Source organism: Parasteatoda tepidariorum, chromosome 4, assembly GCF_043381705.1.
Source record: "Parasteatoda tepidariorum isolate YZ-2023 chromosome 4, CAS_Ptep_4.0, whole genome shotgun sequence".
Classification (NCBI taxonomy): Eukaryota; Metazoa; Arthropoda; class Arachnida; order Araneae; family Theridiidae; genus Parasteatoda; species Parasteatoda tepidariorum.
The window spans coordinates 77,429,291-77,444,747 of NC_092207.1; the positions used below are offsets into that span (position 1 = coordinate 77,429,291).

Here is a 15,457-nt window from a genome sequence, read left to right on the forward strand (position 1 = left end):
TATATACTTGAGAACCTATGTTATAATCACTGTTTGTTGCATAACAATCCGGAATAAAAAGAATAAAACTATAGTTCTTAGTATTTAAAAGTACTAAGACTGAAATAGGCAAATAATAATAATAAAAATTAATAAATGAAAAAAAAATCACTTACCTTTAAGTTTTAATTGCTTAAAAAAACACTTATCATTAAGTTTTAAATACCACAAGAATGAAGTTGTACTCAAGAGCATATGCTGACATTCTCTTAAATACCGCGCCAATATTACAATGCGTAGAACAAAAATGATAGAAATCATGAAAAATTTTATCGTCTGCTACAAGATTTTGTGGAAGGAAAAAAAGTTGATATAAGTTTTAAAATGTTTAAATATTTTTACAGTATCTTAAATGAATAATAAGTTAGAAATGTGGATTGAGCAAATAAAAAGAGAAATTACTTAAAAGGTTTACAATAAAAATATCCGGAAGTAATGCATGGCAACAAGTGAGCCAACTGGCTTTTATTTTCAACTAACATTAAGTACGTGTTCTTAATGTGTTTTCATTTCAAGAATTTTAATGTTCTTTCTGATTAAGTTCTTCAGAATTATCATTATCATTAGAATCTCTATTTGTTTGGTTATCTCCTCTTTTGGCAATATAATAAACAATATTAATGCGAAATTTTATTTAGTAGCGGAACATAACAAATCTCAGTATCAGTCATAAAGGAAAAGTATATTTTGAAAGTATTTATGAAAACTTTTTTATAAGCCCGAAGGCTTTTTTCATTTAGTGAGCTCATTTCCTCTATATCATCTTGTTTTTCATTCAACTAAGAAGAGTTTTCACTTAATTTAAAATAAGGGGCTTAAAAATTTTGTGTTTAAGGGCCACGTCAATAAATTTTGTGGGCCGCAGGTCGAAGCTAATAATATTTTAAAGGCGACGTTTTCTCCTATAATTATTTTTCTTTCTATTTGTTAGAACCACGCCTACTTTACAAGAAATAAATATAGGACTGCTTGAAAGAGTTTTCAAATTTGAGATGTTGTGTAGACCTAATTTGGATATCTGAAGTTTGTCCGCCCCTCACCCCCGCAGTAAGCCCAGGGGCGCCTGGTCACGGAAGGTCGCTGTGACTTCCGAAAATTCGGAAAATTTTGCCGGGCCATTCGGCACTTTTATGAAATTTCACTTTCTCTCTCTCTCTTTTTTTTTTTTAGAAAACGCAAATAAAATTTAGTCAATATTCCACTTTTATTTAACTTTTTTAAATAGCAATGATAAAAATATGCAAAAATATCATTTCACATATTTATTACAACATTTTTATATTTTCCTCAAATTTAATCCACACCTTGCATTTCGACATTCGCCTTGCATCATCGTTACTAGAGCGCTTCGTTGAAAATTACCCAGCTTTTTAGTATTTTCATGAAGTCTGATACAGGGTAAAATTTTCCATATTCTGATAGTTTTGACCATACTTGTTTTTTCTTAGTGTGGCGTTTTTTATATAATCCAGAAAGATAAACAAAAAATGCGTATTTTTTTACATCGTTTGGACCCAGATATATATTCTTCTTTCAATGAAAAAGAAAAAAAAATAGGATTATCTTCATAAAGGGGCTCAATACCTAGAATATCCTATTTTTATTCAGTTTACGACGGTATTTGCCGATCACCACATTATTTTTTATTCGGTTTATGAGATAGAAAAAAAATTACCTAAATCTTCATTTCATCTGCGAAATTTTTTTTTTTTTAATATTCATTTATCAAATAGTTTATTAATAATTTTATGAACTTACTAGAATAATTCAGCATAAAATCGTTAAAACAGTAATATGTATATTGGTGGAAAATAACTTTAATGTGAAAATAGTAGCTACAAAATTATTTACTTTTTTTTTACTGAAGCAATTAATTACATCCTTTATAAATATTTTATTCTACAAAAATTACAGGTTTTTACCTTTTTTTAAAAAAAAATTTGACAGATAAATGCCTTTTAAAAAATTTCGATTTAATATGCGGCAACATTTGCTGAATTGAATATCTCATTGTTCATTTTTCGAATGAAAAATAAATGAAAGTTTTATAAGTTCTGTTTATTTTTTATGCAAAATTATTTCACTTTAGTTATAGCAAATCTAGCAGTTAGTAAGTTTGATTTAAAGATTCTATATGCCATTTTTTTATTATTATATTGGGCAAATCATATTTATTTCCACCATTTTTTAAAAGAGTTTTTTTCTAGTGGTAGAGAAATAAAAATTGCAACAATAACTGTAAGCTTAAATTTCACCAAAACTACTATAAAGATTAACCTGATGGAAGAGATGTAAAAGGGGACAAAACGTAAATATTGTTGCCTATACAAGTGAGATGTCTCTTATACATACGCTGAAATCGAATGAAACGAAACACAAGTCGTTTGGACTAACATTTTAAAAGTTATTCAGGCTTATTGTAAAAACAATACAAGGTTTTAGCTTATTTACGCATCTTAACTTTACTGTTTAGGCAAGTGAGGTATTGTTTTCTTTCTATTTTTTTCTGATTGTATTTTATTTTATTACCGTCGTTGAACAGCCCATCCATTTTTTTTGGGTTTACAACTACTATATTCAACTCCGCAGCCTTGTCATTTTGAACCCAATTCAGAAGACAGGAGAACTCATTGATCAAGTATTGGGAGAAATTTGCCTTCATTGAGGACTTTTTGATAGAACTAACCATCATTTGCACATCGCATGGAGAGGAAAACCACGAGAACCTCCCACAGTTAGCCTGACGGCAAGGGGACTCTAACCCATGATCTGTCTACCACTGCGAATATTTTCACGTCAGCACTGTGATCGGTGCAAGCCGGATGCAAAATTCGTATCGACCAGTCACCCGGTTCATATCGAACCCGGTTCACCTCATTGGAAGGCGAAACCTTTATTCTCAGAGCCATCGCGGCCTTTTTTTTTATGCTGATTTAAATGATATAAACAAAAACTCGATTGTTTTAGTGATTCAAAACTTTTTTTTACGCAATTATTTTTTTTTACTTATCTGATTACGCCTCTTACATTATTATCTAGATTCTAGGCAATCAAAGTATTGGATCCAATGCATTTTTTAAGCTAAATTGAATGAAATCAAAACCAAATTTATTTAATATTGTTCAGAATTTATAAGAGTTATGAAGGTTTTATGTATGGAAAAGTACAATTTTTGTACCTAGACCTCTTTATGTGTATGATGGGCTATATAGAAGAGTGGAGCTCTGTTTCTTAAATACCTCTTTCACGCCAAATCCAATAAAATCAAAATTAAGTTAATTGATCTAAGCTTTTCAAACTTATGAAGGTTTTCATGCGTATAAAGATATACGTCCAAAATTATTATAATTATAGTAATTTTGATTATTATTATGTAATAAATAATTATAATAATTTTGATTACTATTATGTAATAAATAATTATAATAATTTTGATTATTATTATATAATAAATAATTATAATAATAATTGTAATAAATAAAACTCTTATAAATTGTTAACTATTATTCTTGTTCACTGGTTTTTTTTTCCATTCAATTTAGCGTAGAACATTATATGGTATCTATACTTCGCTTGTCTGTATAGCCATGGCAGACGCTTAAATTGGTAAAAGCTCAAAACAATACTTTTTATACTTAAAAACATGTTTTTAAACTACTCGTCCTATCTACATAATTTTGGTTTCAAATCAATACATTGGAAACAATATCTTGTTTGTTTATATAGCAATGTTTAATTTTTTGTCCTTTTGACGATCATCAGTAAACTCAAGATTGCGGGTAAGTAATTTCTTTGAGAAAGGAACTAACTTCAGATGTTCAAATTGGTCAGATCATTACTTATTTCCCTATTAAGGTAATTTACTTAATTATCATTCTGAGATATGAAGCGATTGTCTCTCCGTCACCACCTATTTCAGAAGATTTTATTCTTCTCCTTCTTTTTTATATATTTTTTAATCTTTTAAATTATTTTTATTAAAGGGGATTGATAATCGTTGAATGTTAAAAGTATATGAGGTTTTACCGGGATTCGATCCCCTATGGCGGTTTGAAGCCCGCATTCAGCTTCAAATTGATGGGTACCAGCTTGTCTGATGGGGAAGTAAAGGCGGCCTGTGCACATTGTTGACACCATTGCCACAATCATGCGGTTGGTCATGAAATCGAGGATCCTCAACCTCCATGACTGACTCCATAACGGGCGGTTGCTGGAATGCTTTACTTTTTGCATGAGTTTATAACTTAAATTATAGTTTACGCTATGAATATTGCAGATTACACTTGAAAGTGAAGTGTAAACTTGAATTACATAACTCTTTTTATAAATGCTTATAAAGACGATGTTGAATAAGGCATTTACAGGCTGGAATAGTTGCAAAATCGATCGGAATGAATGAAATTTGGATTGATTTATGAAAATTCTGCAATAAAATATTATTGTTTTAAATCAAATATCTTAGCTAAAATGTCTTTTATTTATTCGTATTTAGTTATCTAAAGAAGAATGCAATGTTATCAGTTTAAATGTTGCTCTTGCCTCATTTATTTCAATTAAAATGCAGTCTAATGTAATGTAAAAACTTCAGCGAACAAAAAATTAAAAAAAGGAATAAAAGTTTAAAAGTGCAAATTTAAAAAGAAAAAATTATTAACTCAGAGACTATTCCTCTAATATAGTCCAAATGTGGTATTTTGTCATTAAAAACTAAAGTTTAATATTCTGTAGAAATTTGCACACCTTTATAATTCATAAAGTTTTTTGATCATCATTAAATAAAACAATAATAAATAATTATTAAAAAGTACTTTTCTAATGAACTTTTCTTAGAATAATCGAGTACTGAGAACTTATAACTGAGCGCAAAAGTTTTCCTATTCGTTTAAAAAGATCATGAGATATAACGAAATATACAAAAATAGAAGCTATTACTTTGTTGCTCAAACTTTCTACCGCTCTCTTGACTTAACTATCCAAACTAGTTACCAGATAGTCAGAAATCTAATTCCGTCCACAGAAATGGTATGTTTATTCAGAGAAATATGTTTTTGTGTCTGTTTCTGTATTTTAATTAATAGTTAATATTTAGTATATTTGAGGTCAGTTAGTTTGTGAAAATCCTAGTATTAGAACAAATATTTTTCAGGGTGATTTTTTAATATTTGTGCTGTTTATTTCTGTGTACTTAATATTTTTTTCCCCTTCTGCTTTTCAGAATAGAAATATTTATTTGAATGCTGAATAAATTTTAATATCATGGAATTTCTTTCGTTTTACTAAAATAATTTGAAATTATTTATAATTAATCCAAAAGTGGATAAGATTCAATTTAAAGTGAAAGCAATTAAAAACTATTAAAATGACTTTTATTTTTTTTTTGCTGGGGCCTGGTAAATTCGATGCGCTTCTTCTAGGTATTGAATAGAACTTTTATGAACATCATTTAATATAAATTCCTCGAATTCCTTTCTCAAAGGGAAGAATTTATGGCCCTTTCACATATTGAAAGCAAGAATTCGAGTATGGTTGAACGATCACTAATTAAATTCGTTTTGGAATGATGAGTTCAGTATTTGAAAGGTCATTAACTGAAGAATGTATACTACGGTAATAGGAATTACTTGATATGTTTGTTTTTCTTTTTAGTATAATTTTAGATATATTCTTAAAAATTGTTAGTGATAATATAAGTTTTGTTTTACACATTTATTTTTTTTGTCATGTTATATGTGTATTTTTGTGATAGTTAAAACATTAATTTAGCGTACACTTGCTCCCACCCCTTTTTTTCATATCATGTATAGCAGTGTTTCCCAAACTTATGACCTTTGTGTACCCTTTTTAAATTTTTCGTAACGCTGTGTACCACTAATTAAAAAATGAATGTATTTTTTACTATAAAAAAATTGCACAAAAATTCAAAATCACAACTGGCTGTTGACACTACTAATTATTAACTGTTAACTTTGCAAAAAATAGCCAATAGAAAAAAACGTAATCGTAAATTTTCATGGCTAAGTTTGTTTTTAAATAAAAGTTTTTGAAATTTCCGTTTGTTGCAAGATATTTCGCATAAGAACGTGTACCCCCGCTAAACTGTTCCCGTACCCCTCGGGGTACGCGTACCACACTTTGGGAAACACAGACGTATACAATAGGAAAGTGTAAAAGTAGGTGTAATTCAATAATTTAGAATCTCCGAACAGAAATACAATTAACATTAAAAGAGTAACATTTTGAACTAAATTAAATGGATATAGATTAATATTTGTAGGTAAAGACTTAGTGCTGAAAAATGTTTAAATTTCTAACTTGCAAATTTTGTTAAAAAATTTTTTGAAAAAAATTTTTTTGAGCAATTTAAAAAATTTTTTTTTTGGTGAAAATATTATTTTTGTAACAAATGAGCGTTGGAAAAACATTCAATCTTTAAACATTAAACAAATAATTAAAAGTAAGATTCAAAGAAGAAAGAAGATTTTTTTCCTTTCAATTATTTATGACTTCCTTATACACTAGAAATTGAGAGTAAGTCGTATATTTTTAAGTGACAATTATCACATTTTATAACAGTTTTTTTTATAAAATACTTGACTGTTGTTGGCTTATCTCATTCTTTCGCTTCCCAGAACAACGGAATATTACACCGTTTTTTTTTCTATGTATTACTGAATAATTAATAAATAGATGTATTAATGCACTTCGTACTAATAATGCACCTTTGTTTATTAATTAAAATATGCAGGGCGGTTTTTGCCGTCATTCGCATAGATCAGTGTTTCCCAATGTGTGGTACGCGTACCCCCAGGGGTAAGGGAACAGTTTAGCGGGGGTACGCGTTATTAGGCGAAATATCTTGCAAAGCTAGCCTTGAAAATGTACGATTACGTATTTTTCTATTGGCTATTTTTTGCAGAGTTAACAGTTAATAATTAGTGGTGTTAACAGTCAGTTGTGATTTTTAACTTTTGTGCAATTTATTTTATCACAGCAGCTGTTATCACAGCAAAAGCAATATCACCCTTCTCACTGATGCAAATAAACTTATTAACAAAACTTAGTACCAAAAAGAAAAATAAACAAATTTTTTTAAAAAATGCATTCATTTTTTTATTAGTGGTACACAACGTTACGAAAAATTTAGAAAGGGTACACACAAGTCAAAGTTTGGGAAACACTGGCATAGATATCTACGCATTGTCAAAAAATCGGACAGCTTTTGTGGTTATTTTCTTTTGCGACAACAGGTCGCCTTCTAATGGGTTCGAATCCCAGCAATGGCTGGTTGATACCCTTGCCGTCAAGCTAACCGTGGGCGGTATTCCTAACCATGTAAAGCAAATACGGATTAGTTCCATCGACAAGTCCTCAACGAAGGCAAAATTTCGCCCAATAGTTGATGCCCTTGTCTTCTGGATTGGGTTCAAAATTGCAAGGCTACGAAGTTGAGCATAAGTAGTCGTAAACCCAAAAACTGTGTGGGCTGTTCAATGACTGATATAAAATAAAATAAAATAAAATCTCATAAAAATAAAATTAAATTAAAGTTGATTAATTTTTTTTTAATCTCGATAGGACAAGGTTGAAAAATATGGTAATCTGGAAATTATACTCAAAAAAGGAAGAAAAAAAAAAGATTGGCAAGCACATAATAAGCCTTCAGAAAATTCAAATAAAATAAGATTATTTAAAGATGAAGTGATTACAAAAGTTTCCGTTTGAACACTTATACTATTAATTTTGTGAATCTTCCAAATAGAAGTGTTTATAATAAAAGTAAATAAATAAAATATGGAAATGCTTCTTCAAATTTATTTTATTTATTTGTTGATACTGTATCATTGGAATTTNTTTTTGCTATTTTTTCCCATCATTTTTTTTATAGCTTTTTCGCTATTTTTTTCCATCATTTTTTTATAGCTTTTTTGCTATTTTTTCCCATCATTTTTTTTATAGCTTTTTCGCTATTTTTTTCCATCATTTTTTTATAGCTTTTTTGCTATTTTTTCCCATCATTTTTTTTATAGCTTTTTCGCTATTTTTTTCCATCATTTTTTTATAGCTTTTTTGCTATTTTTTCCCATCATTTTTTTTATAGCTTTTTCGCTATTTTTTTCCATCATTTTTTTATAGCTTTTTTGCTATTTTTTCCCATCATTTTTTTTATAGCTTTTTCGCTATTTTTTTCCATCATTTTTTTATAGCTTTTTTGCTATTTTTTCCCATCATTTTTTTTATAGCTTTTTCGCTATTTTTTTCCATCATTTTTTTATAGCTTTTTTGCTATTTTTTCCCATCATTTTTTTTATAGCTTTTTCGCTATTTTTTTCCATCATTTTTTTATAGCTTTTTTGCTATTTTTTCCCATCATTTTTTTTATAGCTTTTTCGCTATTTTTTTCCATCATTTTTTTATAGCTTTTTTGCTATTTTTTCCCATCATTTTTTTTATAGCTTTTTCGCTATTTTTTTCCATCATTTTTTTATAGCTTTTTTGCTATTTTTTCCCATCATTTTTTTTATAGCTTTTTCGCTATTTTTTTCCATCATTTTTTTATAGCTTTTTTGCTATTTTTTCCCATCATTTTTTTTATAGCTTTTTCGCTATTTTTTTCCATCATTTTTTTATAGCTTTTTTGCTATTTTTTCCCATCATTTTTTTTATAGCTTTTTCGCTATTTTTTTCCATCATTTTTTTATAGCTTTTTTGCTATTTTTTCCCATCATTTTTTTTATAGCTTTTTCGCTATTTTTTTCCATCATTTTTTTATAGCTTTTTTGCTATTTTTTCCCATCATTTTTTTTATAGCTTTTTCGCTATTTTTTTCCATCATTTTTTTATAGCTTTTTTGCTATTTTTTCCCATCATTTTTTTTATAGCTTTTTCGCTATTTTTTTCCATCATTTTTTTATAGCTTTTTTGCTATTTTTTCCCATCATTTTTTTTATAGCTTTTTCGCTATTTTTTTCCATCATTTTTTTATAGCTTTTTTGCTATTTTTTCCCATCATTTTTTTTATAGCTTTTTCGCTATTTTTTTCCATCATTTTTTTATAGCTTTTTTGCTATTTTTTCCCATCATTTTTTTTATAGCTTTTTCGCTATTTTTTTCCATCATTTTTTTATAGCTTTTTTGCTATTTTTTCCCATCATTTTTTTATAGCTTTTTCGCTATTTTTTTCCATCATTTTTTTATAGCTTTTCGCTATTATTATTTTTTTTCTTCTAGCATTTCGCTCATTATTATTTATTAACCGGGAGACTTTATTTACTTCACCGGATTTTTTTTTTTTGAGCAGTATATTTTTTTAAGCAAATCAACTGTTTAATGTGGACTCATTCATCAATATTGGCAAGTTCTTATCACGTCCGGGTCACCAATGTGGGGATTTAATTATCGACTATGTCAACCTTCATCTATCAAAAGGTACTTCTTGATGGATTCAAGTTAACATGTCTTATATACTATTGATTTGGTATTTAATATTTGTAGTGGTAGTTACGCCACAGTGTTTGTAATAAAAGTAAATAAATAAAATATGGAAATGCTTCTTCAAATTTATTTTATTTGTTTGCTGATGCTGTACCATCGGAATTTAATATAATTTTAATTTCTTGGTATATAAGCCAAGTTATCTAGAGTTTAATATTTAACCAATTAATTAAACGAAGCTAACCAAAATTAAAGTAAACCTAATCTCATAAATTCATTTAAAATATAATTCTACTTATAGATTTGTTTGCTTCTTTTAACATCTAACTCAATTTTTTTTCTTTTTTTAAAATTTTTAAATTTAATTTAATTTTAAAGAAAATACACAATTAATGCCGTTTGTATTTTCATATGTAAAGAAAAATATTGTATTGTAGGGAAGGAAATGAACAGAACGATACGAAAAAGATAACCTATAAAGAGCTGCTTGAAGAAGTATGCAAATTTTCTAATGTCTTGAAGAAAAAAGGTGAGATCAATATTTTTATTTACTTTTTTTGTTTACTTTTTGGCACTCATTCTGCTATAAAATTATTGAATTAATTTTTTTGCAATATTAAGAAATCATTACAGAGAACGTCACAATAAACATCAAGAGGAAATGTTTCCTAATTTTGAAAAACGTACTCTTCAGTTGAGAAATATTTTAGAAAACTACCAACAATCTACTACCAACTACTACCAACAATCGATCTAAAAAAAGGGATCTCTATTTTTGTTACTTTGCTAGGGGCTTCTCAAGGCTCAGGCATTTTTGTCAAATATGGAGTCAAAAAGTATAACTATCAGAAATAGCAAATTAATATGTAAACAAGGGAAAAAAATATTAAAATTTAACGAATCACCTCTTAAAGAAGCGGGACCAAAAACAAAACTTGTTTTATAGTTGGAGGTAGCAGAGAGGAATTAAAATGCGATTATTGAAACTACCCAATGTTCTCTTTGGGCACTCAAACAGGTTTTGATTTTTACAGTCCCGTTTTCATCAGCTGTGATTTGTGGCATTTCCATAGAGTTTTTGACAATTCCTTACTTTAATACTAATTTAAGGGCCCCGGTGTGTATCTTTTTTGACTTCGTTTTTGGTAAGGATTCTATTAAAATATATACTAGGGCTGGGACAGCCTGGTTGGTAGGGCACTGGACCCATGTCCAAGAGCTCGTGGGTTCGGTCCCAGGCCGGCCGAAGACTCCCCGTGTAGTAAATGGTGACTGATGCACGTTAAATCTGTCGAGTCACAAAGTCCTCCATGTTCCCATAACAAATCAATACATCTGGGGGTACTGATCCAGGAATTTCTTTGTCTTTTGGATTGGTTTACAAGGCTACGGAGTTGAACATTAGTAGTCGTAAACCCAAAATTGGGTCGACTGTTCAACGAAGAATATAAAAATACATACTAAGGGTGGTCTTTACGGAACATTGTGTAAGTAATATGTGTTACCGAGAAAGTTCATCTGACAAGGTTCGTTTGGATACTGCAAAAATGATATCTAATTGGAATCTAAACCCAATTGTTTTCAGTAGAAATTATGAACATTTATTTGCATGAATTAAATTTGATTTTATAGTTTTTAAAAAAATTATTTCTATAAAAATAATTTAATTTTATTTTAATTTTCTTCCCAGGCCTTAAAAAGGGAGATCGCGTGGCCATATACATGCCTATGATTTTGGAGTTGGTTGTTGCTATGTTGGCATGTGCTCGCCTTGGTATCATTCATTCTATTGTTGTAAGTTAGCCTTTATTGATCATTATTTAAGAAAGGAAAAAAAGGTAAACTGTTTTTTTTTTGAGCATTTAGTTTTTATGATGTTTTTATAGGTTTCGTTTAGATTATAATTTAAATCTCCTTATGATAGCATATTTATTTTATTTCGTGACAGAATTCTATTCCATTACTCCAATGCTATTGAAACGAACAATCAAGAAAAAAAAAAAAACTCCAGAGGATATTCTGGAAAATGAAAAAAATTAAAACCTCTTGTTACCGGTGCAAATGTAAGAAAGTTAGACTTACTCTAAGACAAAAAACAACGAAAATAAACCACAAATAAAGTAGAGATATGGACATCACACTTAAGTTTTGGGTCTGCCCCCAGATCCTTCATCAACCTCAGTGTCTAATTACGTAAAAAGTTCTATTTTTTATGATTTAGACACTGAGGAAGGTTCTTGTTTAGAGATCCGAAACTCTAGTATGTTCATTTCTGTACTTTTTACCTAAATCGACGTTGCTAAAAGTATATAGTTTGTCTACTAAAGTAAGAACTCCCCTAGCCATTCGTCTGGTCCCGTGGTGGTGACTATGGTAACGAGGTATAACTATTTCAAGTAGGAGTGTGGGGTCATTGTTTAGGACACATTTTAGCTCGGGTGGGTGAGAGAAATGGAATATTTTTCTTTGGTCTATTGGGTTAGCCCTAGAGTGAAGAGGAACTATCCTCCCTGAAATGCGCTATTCTCATTTCCATAGCAGCAGACGGCCTCAGACTTTGTGGCGAGGGGAGTTCTTACCGCAGACAAACTATACACTTTCCTCCTTTTATATAAATTTCGAATTGTTTTGAGTATCTAAAACATGAGGCGGTTCGACTGTACGACAGCGCGAACGACATGTTTTCTTCATGTTTATGAATTCGTCAGGTAGAAATCACGTGAATTCACACACTTTTTTTCCTGACTTGGATCGATTGTCATGTTTTAGGTACTCAAATATGTTGCTCTTTTTTCTATTTTAATCATGTCATGAAACAAAAGAAATTTTTATTTTCAAATGTGATTGCATTTGGTTGCTAACATTAACATACTGTTTAAAAATTTTATTAAATTTATAATTAAAAAAAAGTAAGTTAAACAAAAGAAAGAAAACTTTCAAGAAAGATTGTATTGTGTAAAAGATTCACGAGTTCATTGTTAATTTTTAAGTCCTAAAATTGTTTTCTGTTACTTCTTTATTTACTTTTAAAATCGGATAATTTTCCCATTTAGCTAATATAAAGAATGAGAATTATATTCTTATTGTTCTCTTTCATGATTGTTATTTTAGTTTGGTGGATATTCAGCTGAGTCTTTGGCAGAAAGAATCATCGATGCGCAATGTTCTCTTCTTGTTACTGCTGGTAATTACTTTATGCGTTTTGTGCGTAGTGTCTTTCCACAAAGAAAAGTCAAATCAACTTTTAATTTCTAAACAACAACTACCAGTATTGAAATACCATTTTTAATTTCTGAACGACAATAACTATGAGGGTTAAAATACCACTTTTCATTTCTAAACGACAACAACTATGAGGGTTAAAATACCACTTTTCATTTCTGAACGACAATAACTATGAGTGTTGAAATACCACTTTTAATTTCCGAACGACAACAACTATGAGGGTTAAAATACCGCTTTTCATTTCTGAACGACAATAATTATAAGTGATGAAATATCACTTTTAATTTCTGAACAACAATAACAATGAGTGCTGAAATGCCGTTTTTAATTTTTGAACAACAATAACTATGAATGTTGAAATACCACTTTTAATTTCTTAGCTAAAATAAATATGATTATTAAAATCTTGTCTGGGGAATTAAAAAATAACTATGAGCTCCTTCAGGGAATTGTTTTAAGCGTCCTCTGAAATCAAAAGTAGTGTATCAAATTTGTAAGTGGTTTCAACTTTCATTTTTTTCTCACAAACTTTTCTATCCCCAGAAGAAAAAAAAAATATCTTATGCTCATTAATGTTAAGAATAGAATGTGTAAAACATGATTGAAATTCAAATTGTTTTTGACTTTACACAATCTAATAACCAAAATCGTCTCGGAAGTTGGAATTTTTTTTTTAAAAAAAAAATTTCAAGATAGGAATCTGCATATATGCAATTGCAGAATTAGTAAATTTGAGAATTGTTCCATCATGCAGTCGTTATATGCCACATATATGGCAAAATTAAGAAATTTTGTTACTAGCTAGTGGCCAGTAGTCACATTTTTAATAGTGACCACATTTAAATACACTCTTTGTAGCTATTTCTTTAAAAATTAGTAATTATAAACTATTAAAAACCTTTCGATATTATTAATGTGAAGCATTTCTCAAACTGCAGGGTTCATTTCTATGACGTCGTAACAACAAGTTATTATGCTCTCGTTTCGTAATAACCGAACCAATGGTTATGCAGTGATACTGTGTAATGACAGAATAATGGCGAGCAAGGATGGAGTCCTAAAGTGGTAAAAAATGCACAGAGAGTTGCAAATCAATATTTAGGAAACGAAAAAAACAAAATTGTTAAAATTGTTTTCAGAATTTGGTGGATCATTATTGAGGTTGGTGAGATTAAAAACTTCAAAACCAATTTGATTGCTGATTGAAACTTGGAGATATGTCTGATGATCACCATCATCAGAGTTTTCTCAAGCAATCACACAGCTTTTGATCTTACTTTCATTTTTGATGGTTCGTTACATTTTAATTTTTTTATTTTTACTTTGCTTGATGACTAATTTGTAATGAAATTAACTTTTTACAAAGATTCTAAAAGCATATATTTCAAACACACATATATTACACTATTTCACTTATATATTACAACACTTATATTACAAATATTCAATCTAGGTTGGAGTAAATGCTTATTTCTATGGTAGTCAGAGTGTTTGGTAATGACTAAAAGTTAAAGGTTGGCGATTTTTCGCCAGTAGTCATTACGTAATTTTCACTATATATTTTTTTATAAATATAAAGAGATGCATGATCTATACATGTAATAAAAGAATTATTATTCATTTTCTGAATTTATAGCAGTAATTTTTTCAAATGTGTATTTCAGACGGAGGGTATAGAGGACCGAAGCTGGTGAACTTAAGATCAATTGTCGAAAATGCTATTAGAATCTGTGATGAAAAGTAAGTGATTATGAAATCAGATGTTTCTTACTAACTACTTTTTTTCTCTCCATAAAACCAAAAAATTCTTTATATATTTTTTAATTTATATTACAGGGATCACAAACTAAAAGCTGTCATAGCTGTCAAACATTTAGGCTCTTTAAATAACAAGACTGCTAATTCTTCAGAGGTAATGTGACAACAGACATTTGAAACATAAATAAGTTACTAAGTAAAAAATGTTTTATCTTTCGTGTTTTATTTTAATTATTAAAACTTTTTTTGTTATTAATAAATGATTTACCCTAATGTTAATTTGAATTCTTATGTCGAAAAGTTCTTACCAAAACCTTATGTCAAATTTTTTTCAAAATCGAAAATTAATTTTTTCGGAAAAATCACAATGTAAGTTTATTGTAAACCAACTCTTTTCTATTTAATACATAACTATTTTTGTCTTACTTTTAAAAATAAAATTATCATTGTTGTATTTAGACTTACAGTCAACTATCATTACATGCATATTTATTCGTAGTTATTTTCACGTTTCATGACTAATTTTTAGAGTAATATTTTAGAATATATTTTTCTACTTTCTAGAACATATTTACCTCTGAATTTTTTATCTTGAAAACTAGCTACCTTGAAATTTTTCAGCATCCTTTTAACTTCGAGATATCGAGAGTATACTTTATTAAAAAAAATCTTAATTCGTTGCCTTGCACAATGGCAGGCATTTTAAACTAATGCCAAATGATTAGAATTACTGTTATTGCTGAAAAAACATACTAAATATAAAGATAGCAACTTAATTCGCTTTTGGTTTTGAATATTTTCTATTGGTAGCAAAAATTATATTTTAATTCATGATTCTGGATTTAGTAAAATTTTTTCCACCCCTATGTATTGATAATTCAAAAATTCAAATAAATAGGCTCCTTATTTTAGTTACTTCGAGGTGATGCTATTAAGGTATTTTCAGAATTAACCGCATTCAGAATTCTGCAATTCTAGTTTTTAATTCCATGTCATTTAATGA

At 28.8% G+C, this 15,457-nt stretch overlaps 1 protein-coding gene across 1 annotated transcript in view; it reads left to right on the forward strand.

The window, feature by feature from the left end:
• Positions 1-15,457, forward strand: part of LOC107442272 (acetyl-coenzyme A synthetase, cytoplasmic) — a 37,382-nt gene that overhangs the window by 2,811 nt on the left and 19,114 nt on the right. Inside the window, exons 2-6 of the mRNA XM_043041584.2 lie at positions 9,909-10,000; positions 11,162-11,265; positions 12,583-12,655; positions 14,361-14,436; positions 14,533-14,608. Coding sequence (XP_042897518.1) covers positions 9,909-10,000; positions 11,162-11,265; positions 12,583-12,655; positions 14,361-14,436; positions 14,533-14,608 — 421 coding nt within the window. The remainder of the gene's footprint in view (positions 1-9,908; positions 10,001-11,161; positions 11,266-12,582; positions 12,656-14,360; positions 14,437-14,532; positions 14,609-15,457) is intronic.